This window comes from Bombus terrestris, chromosome 2 (assembly GCF_910591885.1).
Source record: "Bombus terrestris chromosome 2, iyBomTerr1.2, whole genome shotgun sequence".
NCBI lineage: Eukaryota > Metazoa > Arthropoda > Insecta > Hymenoptera > Apidae > Bombus > Bombus terrestris.
Genome location: NC_063270.1, coordinates 13,295,130 through 13,308,867, shown reverse-complemented (window position 1 = coordinate 13,308,867; position 13,738 = coordinate 13,295,130). Strand labels below are relative to the sequence as shown.

The 13,738-nt window shown below is 45.0% G+C and overlaps 1 protein-coding gene and 1 long non-coding RNA gene across 2 annotated transcripts in view; one reads left to right on the top strand and one right to left on the bottom strand.

The window, feature by feature from the left end:
- The window catches only part of LOC110119929, a 128,357-nt gene that overhangs the window by 77,470 nt on the left and 37,149 nt on the right, over positions 1-13,738 (bottom strand). The window lies entirely within an intron of this gene.
- LOC100644876 (LIM domain only protein 3) overlaps positions 1-13,738 on the top strand; it is a 70,552-nt gene that overhangs the window by 32,643 nt on the left and 24,171 nt on the right. Inside the window, exons 2-4 of the mRNA XM_003393775.4 lie at positions 8,580-8,695; positions 9,095-9,232; positions 9,836-9,961. Coding sequence (XP_003393823.1) covers positions 8,613-8,695; positions 9,095-9,232; positions 9,836-9,961 — 347 coding nt within the window. The 5' untranslated portion in view covers positions 8,580-8,612. The remainder of the gene's footprint in view (positions 1-8,579; positions 8,696-9,094; positions 9,233-9,835; positions 9,962-13,738) is intronic.

Below are 13,738 nucleotides of genomic sequence, written 5' to 3'. Positions count from 1 at the left end.
ATTTCCCCGGCCGTAGCTCCAGCGCGAAACTGTCAAAATGCTAATTTCCAAGTTGATCGTCGGGATGCGTTTCGTGGGAACGATCGAACCAGAATCATCGTGAAGACTCGACTCCTGGCGTGCACTTGGTAATTTCGTCCCTGTAGGATACAGAAGATGGAGGACGAGCGGCAAAAACGCAAAGAAACGTTGCTCTCTCCGGTCAGAGAGTCGGACGGCGACGAATTGTAGAGGAAGGGGTGGAAGAGGGTAGCGTGGCTCGCTTCAACTGGCGTTATCTTGCAGCGAAACATTAATAATAAAAGTTTTCGCTCATTGTCTCGCGGCGTCGCGCTAAACGGCAAACGAACGATCGTGAAGGGGTGGTTGGGGGTAGAAGGGGAGAGGAAGAGGAAGAGCGCAAGCACGGTAGCACGAGACGCGCTGTATACATACAACTGTGGCGAGCGCGTTTTGTCTTTGTCATGAATGCTCCCTTATCTTTCGCGAGTCCATCACCGGAGACCGGTTTTGTCCTGACTGGGTTCTGGCGTAGGACTGTCTGCGAATTGTAAGGAGACAGGAAGCTGGACACACCGGGCAACGTCTGGACGCTCAGTTGGGAAATATTTCGAAACGTCGATCAGCCGCGAAACAAGGGTCGTGAGTTATGCGATGGGGCTTCGGTTTACGTCAAGTATCGCGTATCTCTCTTTCTGCCCTTTCGTTCGATGTACTCGACTCTCCCAGCGTCGATCTAACGGCGAGGAAACGCGACATTGTTCCCTGGATTTTTTCTTTTTTTTTTTGGCGATTTTATATCTTCCCTTCTTTGATGCTTATGGCCATCGATCTTCCTCGTCTTTGGTCTGCCGGCCTTTAAAGAACTTGTATCGTGCGTATTTTTAGTCTGTTACGTGGTGAAGTATAGACTATTGTGTGGCGGGGTTAGAGCAAATCGATGTCTCTCGATCACCGGCTACATCTCTCGGCCGACCACAGTTTCCCGGCTCGCACTCGCTTTCGGTAAAGGGATACGATGTAAATCAGTCTAACGCTCAGCCGCATGCACTGACCGCACATTAAGTAGCCTTGACCACCCGAGATGGAAGCAAGGTAATCTCACAGTCGGACTGCGCGGGTTCTTCGTTCCTAAACGGAATATGCTGTTTGATCGAGGTGATCAAGTACACGACAAAGTAATCGGTTTAAATTATAGCTCCGATGCGATTGAGATTAGAACCATGTCTTTATTTGAACGATACTGATTTGGATGTTCATCGGTGTTTAAAAATAGATTTGTCCGCGAGAAAAGGACAATGTCAATGGCAAAAAGGCTAAATTCGACGATCTTGGGATTTCTATATGACGTGTAAAATCCACTTTACGCTCGCCTAAGTTCCAATGACTAAGTTAATTGTCTACCTCTACGACGTTCGCCGTTTCCGACGATTCAGACACAAAATAACCCACGAAATCCGATTCACCAGGTAGGATTATCTTCGGAACGGGCCATGCTCTCGTGTCAATGTCTCGAGCGAGAATTGCTGAGCACGTATGTGGAAGGAGGACAACCGATCGATCGTTAAGTTTGTGCACGGCTGCCGGGGACACTTACAAATTAGCCAATCAAGTTCTAATCCCAGCACGATTTACCCCAATCGGCCCGTATCCCACCGCAAATACTTTAATCCGTCCATTAATCCTACAAGATAAAAGTTTCCGAAGTAGTTACGGCCCCTTTGTCGTCGGCATCGGCAACGTATCGACTCGCGGCCGTTCAGCCGACTCTCTAACGATAAGGACCGTTTCGATCGGTTCCTATCTGCGTAATTAGCGTTCGCTGAACGCCCATCAATCGTTGACCACGGACAGTAGAAAAGGAAGAAAACGGCCGGACCTCGAAAGCTGAATTCACTGTCGGAATTCCATGGATTCGTGGAATAGCAGAAAATGCCTTCGAAACGAAAATTTCGGTACGGCAAACGATTCATTTTCAACAATCTGCTCTTATATATAATACTCCGTGAATATTGCGATTCTAAAAATTCCATAATAGATCGCGCTGCGGTTTAATTCGTGTCTGTTCTTTCGTACGAAAATTATACGCACACTTAAAACGTATTTCGTAATTAGAGATTTATAACGATTAAATAAACTAATCGCGTTCGAAATTAATTAATGTCTATAGTATCCCCGCGATTGAACGTAAAGGGCTTGCTTCTTTCCTCTCCCTTTCTTTCTTTTGCATCGTTTTTCGGCACCCTTGCATTTCGACGCCCTCCTTTGTCTAATCCGAAACAGTGTAGGCCTAACGTATCTGTATACGTATAAGAACTACCCTTCGTCGACGAACTTTACAATACATTACAACACATACTGCTTAAAAATATCTAGAAAAATATCTCGCGTGTATCCGGCAGACGAACCGTGACCTCCGCTGGAATAAAGAGAAAAGAAGGCGGGGAAAAAATTCACTTGGAGTCTTGATGACGAGGATTTTCTCCGTTTGACTGAAATACGTATCCGCGCGGCATAATCCCGATGTATTTAAGCGGACGGGTCGGAATTGAAATCCAAAAGAAGAAAAAAAAAACGGGAAGAAGGATGGGTGGGATCCGCGAGGGTGGGCGGAGAGGTGCGAGCTTCGCTTAAATTTATGCTCGGCATCCTAGCGGTCGTCCCCGGGCAATTTTTTTTTCAACTTCAACCTCGGGCGATTCTCTGCCATCCACCCTCCCCTTTCCTGCACACCTACACCCTGCACGCCACTTTCTACTCCCCGCTATCCTCCTCTCTCTCTCCCTCCCTCTCTAGAGAGAGCTGCCCTCTCTCTCTCTCACTCCGTTGGTGGCCATATACAGAACGCTGGACAAACAACAATAAATACATTTTCCCAAGCGGGTGGCAAACCCGGTGAGGGGTGGAACTTCCATGCGAGCACGTACGGGCATAGCTTAGCGTAATCTGACTGCACACCACCCCATTTCAGCCACCAACCCTCCGCGTCACGACGTACGCAAACCCCGTTACCCCTGCTCTCTACACTCCAGAAGACTGTGGCCACCCTCTCTCGTGCCGTAGAAGAGGAACAGAGGTGCGCGGCGGGCGGTGGTTGGCGATGGAGAGATAGCAAGAGAGAGAGAGAGAGAGAAAGGTGGACGGATGGGTTAGAAAAAAAACAGGAAGGAGTACAAGCGAAGAAGACAGAAGAAGAGAGGAAAGAAAGAAACACAGAGGCCTGACAACGCGATGCGACAGGGAAGGAGGCGGTAGATGGCATTGCCACCTGACGAAAGAATGCCGCGACCTGACTAGAATTTCATTAACCGCGGTCTGGCCAGAAGGGGACGGCAAATATGAAGAGAAAAAGAGTGGAGACACGACGGCCGCGTTTATCGGCGCGAAAGAACTTGTTAAACAGACCGTTTGTCCGTTCCGTCGTTTCCGTTATCCTTACACGGCTCTTGGACGAAAATTATCCGGAACGATGACTGCTTAGAGGCTGGCTAACGTTTTCTTTTTTTCCATTGCGCTCGAAGAATTCTCGGCACCGTCAGTTTTCATCGGCAAAGTAAAAAAGATGGATTTCGCGTTAGATATTTTGCCAGGATTGTGCGTTTTGAAACTTATGGAGGGTAGAGCGACAGAAGAAACAACGTGGCTAGTTCTTTGTTTCGTTTTATTAAATCGCAGGCAGTTTGGACGATTTCACGTGACCGTGGGGTGTTTTTCGTCGGTCGTTGGACCGAAACGGAGGAAGAGTTTAAGCGACGTTCTCAGCCAGCGTGTTTTCGGTCGACATCGACCGTTCGGAATGCTAATGCGTGATTACGGCACAGCCACGGTCGTAATACGTGAACTTTTTGTGCGACTCACGTGTGCCACGGCCCGCTTAAAACATCCCTTAAATTACCCCCATTAGCAAGGGCTGAATGCCGGGTAAACGAGGATTTCACTGGCGCTGTTACGCGAGATTTATTCCGTAGGAAATATTCCTTTGGCCCGTTAAATTACATCGTTACGGTCCACTCCTCCCTTCCTGGCCACCTCCGCGTGTGTTGACCTAAACGTACGCGTAAGCCGATTTCCTAACGCATTGTATAATATAAAAGTAAGAACTTGCTGAACGACGACCGACTTCAAATTTTTCTACCCCAAGATATACCGTTCGTCGATGCTTGGGTTGGTAAATGCTTGAGTTATTTCTCGTAGAAATACGATCGTTGAAATATTTTATATTTGTTACATAACATCTACGTATTGTACTAATTCGATAGACCGATGTATGTTAAATGTCATATCACATATCGTTAGTAGCACGTGTAACTACAAAAATTAGATATTTAGAGAAAATGTAGAATCTGATAAAAAAAAAGAACGCATCATTAGAAAATACGCAAATACTTTTTCCAGACACCGTATTTGTCGAAAGTATCACATCTACAAGTAAGAAGAGGTATAGCTTCGCATGATCAACGAACGAGGGAAATATCTTCCTTGCCCCTGTATCATCTCAAGTAACATCTTCTCAACGACGAACGGGACTTAGACGTCAGCTGAAAAGTGTCGAGACGCGTTTCGTTATTAATAACGCTTTCTTATTTAACGTAGATTTTGAACTTTACGTTGCATGTTCATCTTCTATCCTCGTTGTTAACGAATATTCAGGAACATCAAGTTATGTAATCTTTTAGCAGTTACTCAGCTTCTTGCAGCTTAGAGGAAATACAATAACTGTCGTAAAGACTTTCGAACGGGGTTATACGTTAGAATACCATAATAATTTTCCATCAGACGACGTTTGAAGCCAAAATACAGCGAGGAAGAGCTACGAACGAACTCGAGTCGTAAAATCTCAAGGTGCCAGCGATATCACGTGGAAAGCTAAGTCTCGCGTGTCTTTATTAGCAAGACTCCTTTAAATTTCCGGAAACAAGTAACAGTTCCCCGTGTCCGTTGAACAGGCGGGATGAGGGGGATATTCAGGACGATTTACAGAATTTAAACAGTCTCTAGGGATAAGGCGGTAGCATGGCAGGTCGGATTAGCAAGCTGCCGCCGTCGAAATAATTCCCCCACTTGCCTTTGCCTGGCCACCCCCTTCAACCTCCAGGGGTGGTTACGTCCTTCCTGCGGGATAAAACAAAACAGCCAGCGGAGTATATTAATGCTCGGCTTAATGTGGCCCGCCTAATTAATGGACCGACTCACCGGATGCCCGTACTCTCGTCCTAAAAGTAAAAGATAACGCTTCCGCAGAAGCATTATTAAAGACAAAAGCGTTCGTGCCGGGCGAAAGCCGGTTGGAAAAATTTCCAGCCGAGCCTCTGCTCTCTCAGGTCGACGAAAACACCGGCGAAAAGGCATCTCGTGCGAGAATATGACGCGGCTTTTTCCTAGGTATATCACGGTATTTACAAGCGCGTGAAGGAAACGCGGAAAATTTTGTTTTTCCGTCGAGGAGATTGCAGGGGTGGTACTCTGGGAGTGTCACGGATGCTGCGAGGGCGGAGCCTTGAGAACTGCATCGAGACTGCCCAGTTACGTCGATAAACAGAGACCTCCTTTCCACGGTTTTCGTTTCAAGGAAATCTTCTTGCGTCTTTGTTATCATCGTCCTGTACATAGTTATATACCTGTTTCTTGTGAAAATATGTCATAACGAGATGTAACGTGCGATATGACACTGGCGACGAATAAGATTCATCCCATTTGAAGATAATACGTGAAACGTAACGAAGAGATAAATATGGAGAATGATATCGTTGGAAGTTCAAAGTCAGTGGACGAAGCTAGGAAAAAATGGAGGCTCGATCGGCTGAACACAGATTACACGGAACTAATTTAATTACATTCAGGAAGATGGTCAACTAAGAAGATCTACCAATTGGAGGACATGTTGGCGGTTGTCGAACATGTACGAGATAATCGAATTATCGTCGCTTTGAGGAGCAGCGTCCGTGGATGATCTGATCACGTACCTGATGAACAGATCGCCAGCGATGCGAGCCGCTTTCGAAGGGAAAGCTCTCGTTATGGACCCTTCACGGTTACGTTCCAACGAACCGTTACCACTGTGCTCCGTTCGCTTCCCGACGATAGTAACTTCTACCGAGTAATTAAAGCCACGCGAAGCACGAAAAGCTAGCGGCGCGATATTGCTGAATAACTGACGTTAATGTTACAAGCACAATTGCGACCGCATCCGCGATAAAGTTGCCATCTAAATTGCTAATTAAACGGCGCAATGCTTTCAGACGATGTTTCTATCTATCGCAACGATAGTTTAGTCATGCGTTTCTATTCTTTGCCGGCGGACAAGGCGTTTTCGCACGGCCGGCAACGACCGCGACTGTAAACTACGAAAATTGTGGAACAAAGTGGAAATTGACCGACCGCATGCAGTCGGCAAAGGTTTTCCAGGTCGTCGCTGGCATTCAGGTTGGCTTCCGCAGGAATTTCTGCGGTGAAATTCCAGGCCTAGCTCGAAAATACTTTTGTAGAATAAGCGTTATACGTGCATGTAGAATAAGCGTTCGCGTTTTCGAATCTCAAAGGAAAACAAGTTCCAGTCACTGGACGGTATTCACATGCTTCTCCGTATCCAAGAAACGCTCGTTTCCTCGAACGTGCTGGAATATGAAACGAAGGACAATAGTGTTTTAAAATTACAAATATACGTGTGATCGATATTCGACGTATAGAATTCTGTACGTGTGCAGGCAATAATACGTACGCCGCTCTCATACTTTTCGCGATGGACGTATTAACGACGACTTTAATCAACCAATAATAACAATAAAATATATTAACGTACGACATAAATTCAATGTATGGAGCATTCGATCGTTACCCAATTATTATGTGGGCAACTTTGGGCGCATTCGCATTTAATAGTTTGCATAATTTACCTGGCTAGTTAGTTGTTCTATTAATCACCTCCCTTATAGCGGTATAAAGTTACGCATAATAATTGTACCATTATTTAGATCATATTCGATGTATCGATAACCAGGCTAGTACGCAATGAATTCAACATAATTAATTAACTCGCTTCGACGTATCCATCGAATTTGAGGTTTCGTTTAGTTTCCAAACAAATAGTTTTGAAAAGATATAGTTTAGAAATTGAATGTATTCCATAAATAATATTTTGTTGTGAAAAATTGTAGAGTAAAGTGTAGCAACACTGGCAAAGATCGAGTCATAATATCGTTCTAAACGCATGAGTTTCAAATATTTCCGTCTTTATTAATTAACGTATCAAAGGCACGGTATTAATATTTGCTTCGCAGTCTCAACCGCATAGAAGATATTAACGTCCCTGTAATATTGTGTCCAGGCTAGAGGGAGAGGACATATTGAAACCGCACAAACTTTGCTCATAGCATCCACCGGGTACTCGTAAATATACAGGGTGGTTAAGATCGAACGTCCCCGCGGACGTAGACAGAATTTAAGTCCGTTGTGAAAGCACTTTGTGAAAAGTTATGGAGGCGTTCGAACTAATCCAAGATGCATGCACATTGTGTTTGATTAGTATAAATATCCAGTGCTATTACACCTTTCCCAAAGCTACATCCAGAAATCACATACAAAATTAACTATCGATTACTCTTCTAGAATACGTTAAATCTTGGACTATCGGTGTGAACAAATTAGCAGAAAGTACAACTAACGAAAGATCGACTGTTTCTTAGAAATATCACGTCCAAGGGAAATACGATACTCCGTTTAATGTAATATTCTAGGATCTACGTGGAGGGATGTCGTTCAACCGAAACTGTTTCAAACATTCTTGCCTCGAAGCTGGAACTTGCCGTTTTCCCCCAAAAATTGTATTTTCCATCGTATGATATAACAAAGTACGAAAAACAAATGATAAATCAAATACTGCAGGCTATACTTCAATCAGACGTATTTGCACTCTATATCTAAACCTTACTATCCTGAAAACGGACGATATTTTCGCGTTTCAATAACCGTGAACGACCGGTGAAATAAAATAGAACGGGAGAAGGCAAACGCTGCCGATTAAATAAACGTTAAACCCCGAAATTTCGTTTAAACGGCATACATAGGGGTGGATTAATACATACGTCTTCCGGCGAAAACAATTAATGTTTATCGGGAAGCTCGCACAGCCGTTACCCGACAAGCCGGTGGTTGTTTCAGAACCGGTGCCGCTTAAACGTGCAATAAGTGGAGAGAAGAGAGGGTCAAACTAATTCGATTCTAAACTCTGACCGCATCGCGCGAGAAAGAGGCGACCACGAGGACGGGCAGAGAAAGACCCGGCTACGCACACCACGATGGACACAGATGGCACTAACCGCGCCGTTAAATTCTCAACCTGTAACTCTAATTGCTCATAGACAAGCCGACGTCCTAGTGCCAGATGCCGTTGAAACTTGTTAAAAGCACGCAAACGCGATTAGTCATTTGATTCTGTTAAACGATGATTTACCGTGTTAGCTAACCGAGTGGTAATACAGGGCAGAACTAATTGATCGATTACGTATATAATAATTATCGTTCTCATATTAGTTTGCTTGTTCAGAGTTCAGGTGATCAATAGAGATTTTGTTATGTTGCAGGAAATCCGAGTGACATCTGAAAATTAATTAACAATGGATGTGACCAAAAGCGAGCCGAGCAAGAACGGGGCAGTGCAACGAGAATGTGGTGGTTGTGGAGAGGTGATCACAGAAAGGTGGATATCAGGCCATTCCATAGAAAACTATCGTCTTTGTATGTCTAAAGCAAACGCGAGCGAATGTCATCTGTACTATCTATACGACCATATGTCAAATACACGTAATATTATAAAACATAAGAATAACGCGATAAGCGACGAAAGGAATTGAAAAATTTGATTCGAAAAAGAAATTGAGATATAATTCTGGAAAATATCAGACGATAGTCGTTTACTAATAGAAAACGATAAACTACATTTTCTACGAGGTTTTATTCAACTTGATACGTTTATTTTAACTTACGAGCAATTTTTGACATACTCCTTTAACGTCTCAAAATAACGATTAATTCTTCATCCATTTAATTCTTCGAATACCGGAGAGATTATAAATAAACTAAATCTTTCAAATTGCAGGTATCTTCTGAAGGTATTGGACATGTTCTGGCACGAAGACTGCTTGAAGTGTAACAGCTGCAACTGCAGACTCGTGGAAGCTGGCCCGTCGCTTTTTATAAAGTCTAATCTTATATTGTGCAAGAAGGATTATCTAAAGTAAGCAATTTGCCTAGCTGCCATTTCTCGAAACGCATCACAACATATATACCCGTGAAAGAATCGCGAGTTTGTAATATTATAATTCTATTGTGGTCTGGCCACGTTGACGTTTCATATTTCATTGTGCCGTGGTGCACAGTGCGTCAATAAAGAGCAAAGTGGAAAAGGCGACGTTAAGCACACGTACGGACAGACCTCGACGTGGCGAACGGAAGCAACAAATCGAATTTTACAGATGAGTTTCCCTTATTGAATACATCCACGTCCCATATAAACAGGCGAGGGCAAATAAACCGTGTTGAGATTACAAAGTCCCGAGGGAACACGCGCAGGTGGCGCGTCTGCAAAGAGCGTTCGCTGTCGAACCTCCGTGGCCTTTATTAATAGCCCAATATTTGAAGATGGCATATTCCTGGTGGTCGTAAGCTTATTGCTCCTCCTCAACTAAAAGTCTATCTACCCCAATGCCATGACAACACATTTTGGCCTGTCGAATAGCATAATATCGTGAAAGAAGAAAATAAAGCAGGAAATTATTATAAAACCTTTGTCTCGTCGGGTTTCTTATCATAATAAAGTTTTGTTTTTCGATTTGCGCAGACTCTTTGGACACACTGGCCATTGTGCGGCCTGCAATAAAACGATTCCAGCCTTCGAGATGGTGATGAGGGCGAGAACGAACGTTTATCACTTGGAGTGTTTTGCGTGTCAACAATGTAATTACAGGTGAGGTGCTTGACGATCTCTTAGAACAGCGGTACGCGATACTCGAATGTTTCGAGATATAACACGGTTTAAGATAATAATTCGAGCAGAGGAAAATCAAACGAAAGAAAAATAGAAACTTTGGAAAAGTGAATTGTATGGAATCTCGTTAAGGAGTTGTTGGAGAACCGGGTATAGTCTTAGACGTGCTAGCGATATTATGTTATTAAATATAACGGGAGGCTGTGATTAAACATTCACACCCAAGGGTGGTGGGAAAGTCACTGGTTTCTGGGAAGTATTCGTCGTGGCAGCTCATCCGTATAACAATTTAATTCGAGCCAACCCGGCCGTGTGCCTGGGGGCTTGGCAAAACTTCTGCAGCACTTCGCAACACTTCGCTTACTTATTCACAACAACCAAGTTAAGCCCGAAGCTCGTTCGAGTCTGTGTTTAAATCGAAACACCTCGGTGAATCCGGCGGATGAAGATAATCGGCGCAAGAATCGAGAAGCCGTGAGTAACTGTCGTGCTTTCTCGCCGGACTGAACAATAAAGTCAGATTAATTACACCATTCTTATTCATATACTTTCTCTTCTCTATATTATCATCGATTTTGCGCAACGAGATATTTATGGTTCAGACGAATCTTCAAAAGTATACTTGGCGATATCGAACAACAGTTTTTAATTTCCGACGAAAACAGCTTTAATTCTCGACAGCAACAGGCGTATCCTCGTTTACGTGAAAATTGAAATTTCTGAAAAATGAATTCGCGTTCTACGTGCAACGAAGAAGTCCGGTGAAATTTCTGTGACGGGCATAATTGACGTGAGGACGGCACGGTGGGGGTGTTGAGACATCTAGCAAGAGAGGAGATCCGACTGGAAAGTCGGGAGAGTTCCGAACTATGCGAGCGACGTGTAGGTGCCTGGAGGTGCACGTCAGATGCAAATCATGCTGACTAATTCCCCGGAAAACTAACGAATCCCGAGGGCGCGCGAGCCAAATATCCGTCGTTCGCGAGAAACGTTCGTTGCGTAACCGCGTTCCGATAATCTGAAATTAGCAAATTAATTAATTTTCCTGCAGGAATTATTCCTGGAATATTCGACGGCAAACGGTATCCCCGAAATTAACGAGCAGCCATCGATCGTGCAAAAGCTTTGAAAATAATAAGAGGGAGGATTAGGTTCGTATTCGTTCGGCCAGGTCGAGAGGTTTAAAGGGTGTTGACGCGGCATTTCGTCCACCTAATGTCAGACTATGGCATTTCTTTGACCTTTCTCCCTACGAATGCTTCCGTCTTCTACTAGCGGGCTCCTGTTTCACCGATATCAACGTATCGTGCGTCTCGCTTCGGATACAAACAAGGTACACGTGAATGTTTGCGCCATCGTCGCCGGGGATTAGTCGAGTGGCCGTTTCTGTTCGAACGAGTTACATGTTCTCTGTTGAATTTAAAATATAATCTACTATTAAAAATAGAATTTTTTTACCATGTAAGCGACTCGTATCGCGACCGCGATGCCGAGAATAAAAATGAAAAGAAGAAAAGAAAAATAGGTATGAGGTATGGTGCCGCATGGGCAAAGGTTAGCAGCTCGGCGTGCTCCTACGGTAGCACGTGACTATCGAGCAAAGCCGATTACTGCTTAAAGATACGTCGAAAGTATACTTTCTTTCGTGGTCGAAGGTAACGTGCAACCCTTAAGGCGAACCATTGGTTAGGGGTCGAAGCGGTTGACCGTAGGTAAAGCGGAAACGGATGTGGCCGTTGGGTCACGCGATCTCTACGAGCCGAGCATAAAACACCTGAGTTGTTTAATCATACGCTCCTAAGCTGAGTCGTACATCGTAAACTCGCGGGGGTTGGTCTCTTTCTCTTCTGTTCTCTCACTCGATCGCTCGCTTTCACTCACGTGCTTTCCTCTACCGAGATGTACGGCCGGATAAAAGTACTCCGTTTATCCATTAACAGGTATGTTCCGACGAGTTAACGGTATCAATAAAAGTAACCGATACAATTGTCGTGAAATGTAGGTTTACCGCGGAATAACTCGGTCGTCCCTTCTAACTATTCGAGATTGATAAAGCGCTACTGTATCATTATATTAATTTAAGAAGGATGTTGCTCGATCACTGCATGTTTCTACAACTTACGATATCTTGTCTCGTTAATAACAACGATTATTACATTATATACGCCGTATATCGGGATAAATGAATTTCTTACACGAATTACAACAGTAGATAGATAAACGACAATTGAAGCCGTTTAAACGTCGCCAATGGTAGACATAGCTTTTTCGACTTGCGATCCAACCGACGGAACTTCGAGCTCGCCTTTTGTCTATGAAAGCACGGCAGGTATTGTCGAGCGGCTTCTCCCTCGCAAAGCCCATTGTTCGTGCTTATATTGTATTTAGGCATTACGAGTCAGGCTGGTATAATTGTTATTGTTCCGTGGCGCTTATCGAACACGCTGCTCTGCTGCATTCCCACGCGAGTCATCGCCTGGCCTCGTAATTACTCGAAAATCATTAAACTTCCACGGTGTACGAAACGCCTGGCAAGTCATGACGTCCGCCATTAATAGAAACGTTTCCGGATAATCTCTGGCGCACGGTAGAAAACGGCTCGAGAAGTAAACGGTAGAAATGATATATCATAATATTTCGTTAGGGCTGTATCCCTGGCAAACAGGAGCTGCCTTATCGTGGGCGCGTATACGCCAAGAGCGACGAACGTTTCGATGTTCGAGCGAGACGACCGCGAAGCCGCACAATGCAAAGTTAACTCTGCCGTTACGAATTCACGCTCTTTAGGAGGGTTGCAAAGAGAGGCGTAGGTAGGTAGGTAGGTAGATGGTAGGTGGGTAGGAAGGTCGTGCAGAGTGGAAAGAGGCAAGTCGCGTAGAAGGGAGCGGCCATTTTGTTTCCGGTGTCCCGGGAGCACTTCCGGTCACCGTCACGCAGTTCTGCGTCGCGAAGTGCCCTCGAGCTCCTGAGATCTCCTTTCACGATTATATTCAAATTAAATGCGGGAGTCTGACCGGTAATATACTGCCACCAATTTAGCTACAACCCCCCGGAGGGTGGTTCGCCTTACCTCGTTCGCCGACCATCCGACTTTAGTGGCCTGGAAGAATCCCAGAAACCCGCTGTTTCTATCTATTCTACGTTAATCGTCCGTGGCAAAAACGTAACCGTGTCCAATGGGGGAAAATCTTTCCGGGTCGCCTCTCTGTGACCACCCCCCGCCGTAAACGATGCCGAAAAATCTCATAGATCGACGGGGACATTGGTAACCGTACACCAAAGGCATCGATCGGAAGAGAAATTTCGATAACGGGAAAAACAACACCGGTTGGACTTTTGTGATCGCCAATAAATGCGCGGCAGACAAGGAATTTGCTTCCGGTTTTCGATGCAAAGCTTGCCGTATCGCGTTCAAGCGCCGCTGCATCCGAACAGTGGGGTTTCAGTTGCACCATTTTCAATGGTGATAATCCGACGTACCGAGGGCCTCGTTGCACGAACCGAACCAGCTTTGTCACCGGATAACCTAGACTCGCATTGCCAGCTCCGGTAGCGGCGGCGATAGACCCCCCCCCCGTCTCTCCCCCTTTTCCAACCCCTTGTCACTACTCCTCCTCCTCCTACTCTTCCTCCTACTCTTCCTCCTCCTCGTGTTCCACCCCCTTTTGGCAACCCGTTTCATCCCCTTCGCCGAAACTGCCTTCAACCGAAAGCAGCCCTGTGTAGTTGAACACTACGGACGTGCAATACTCTGCC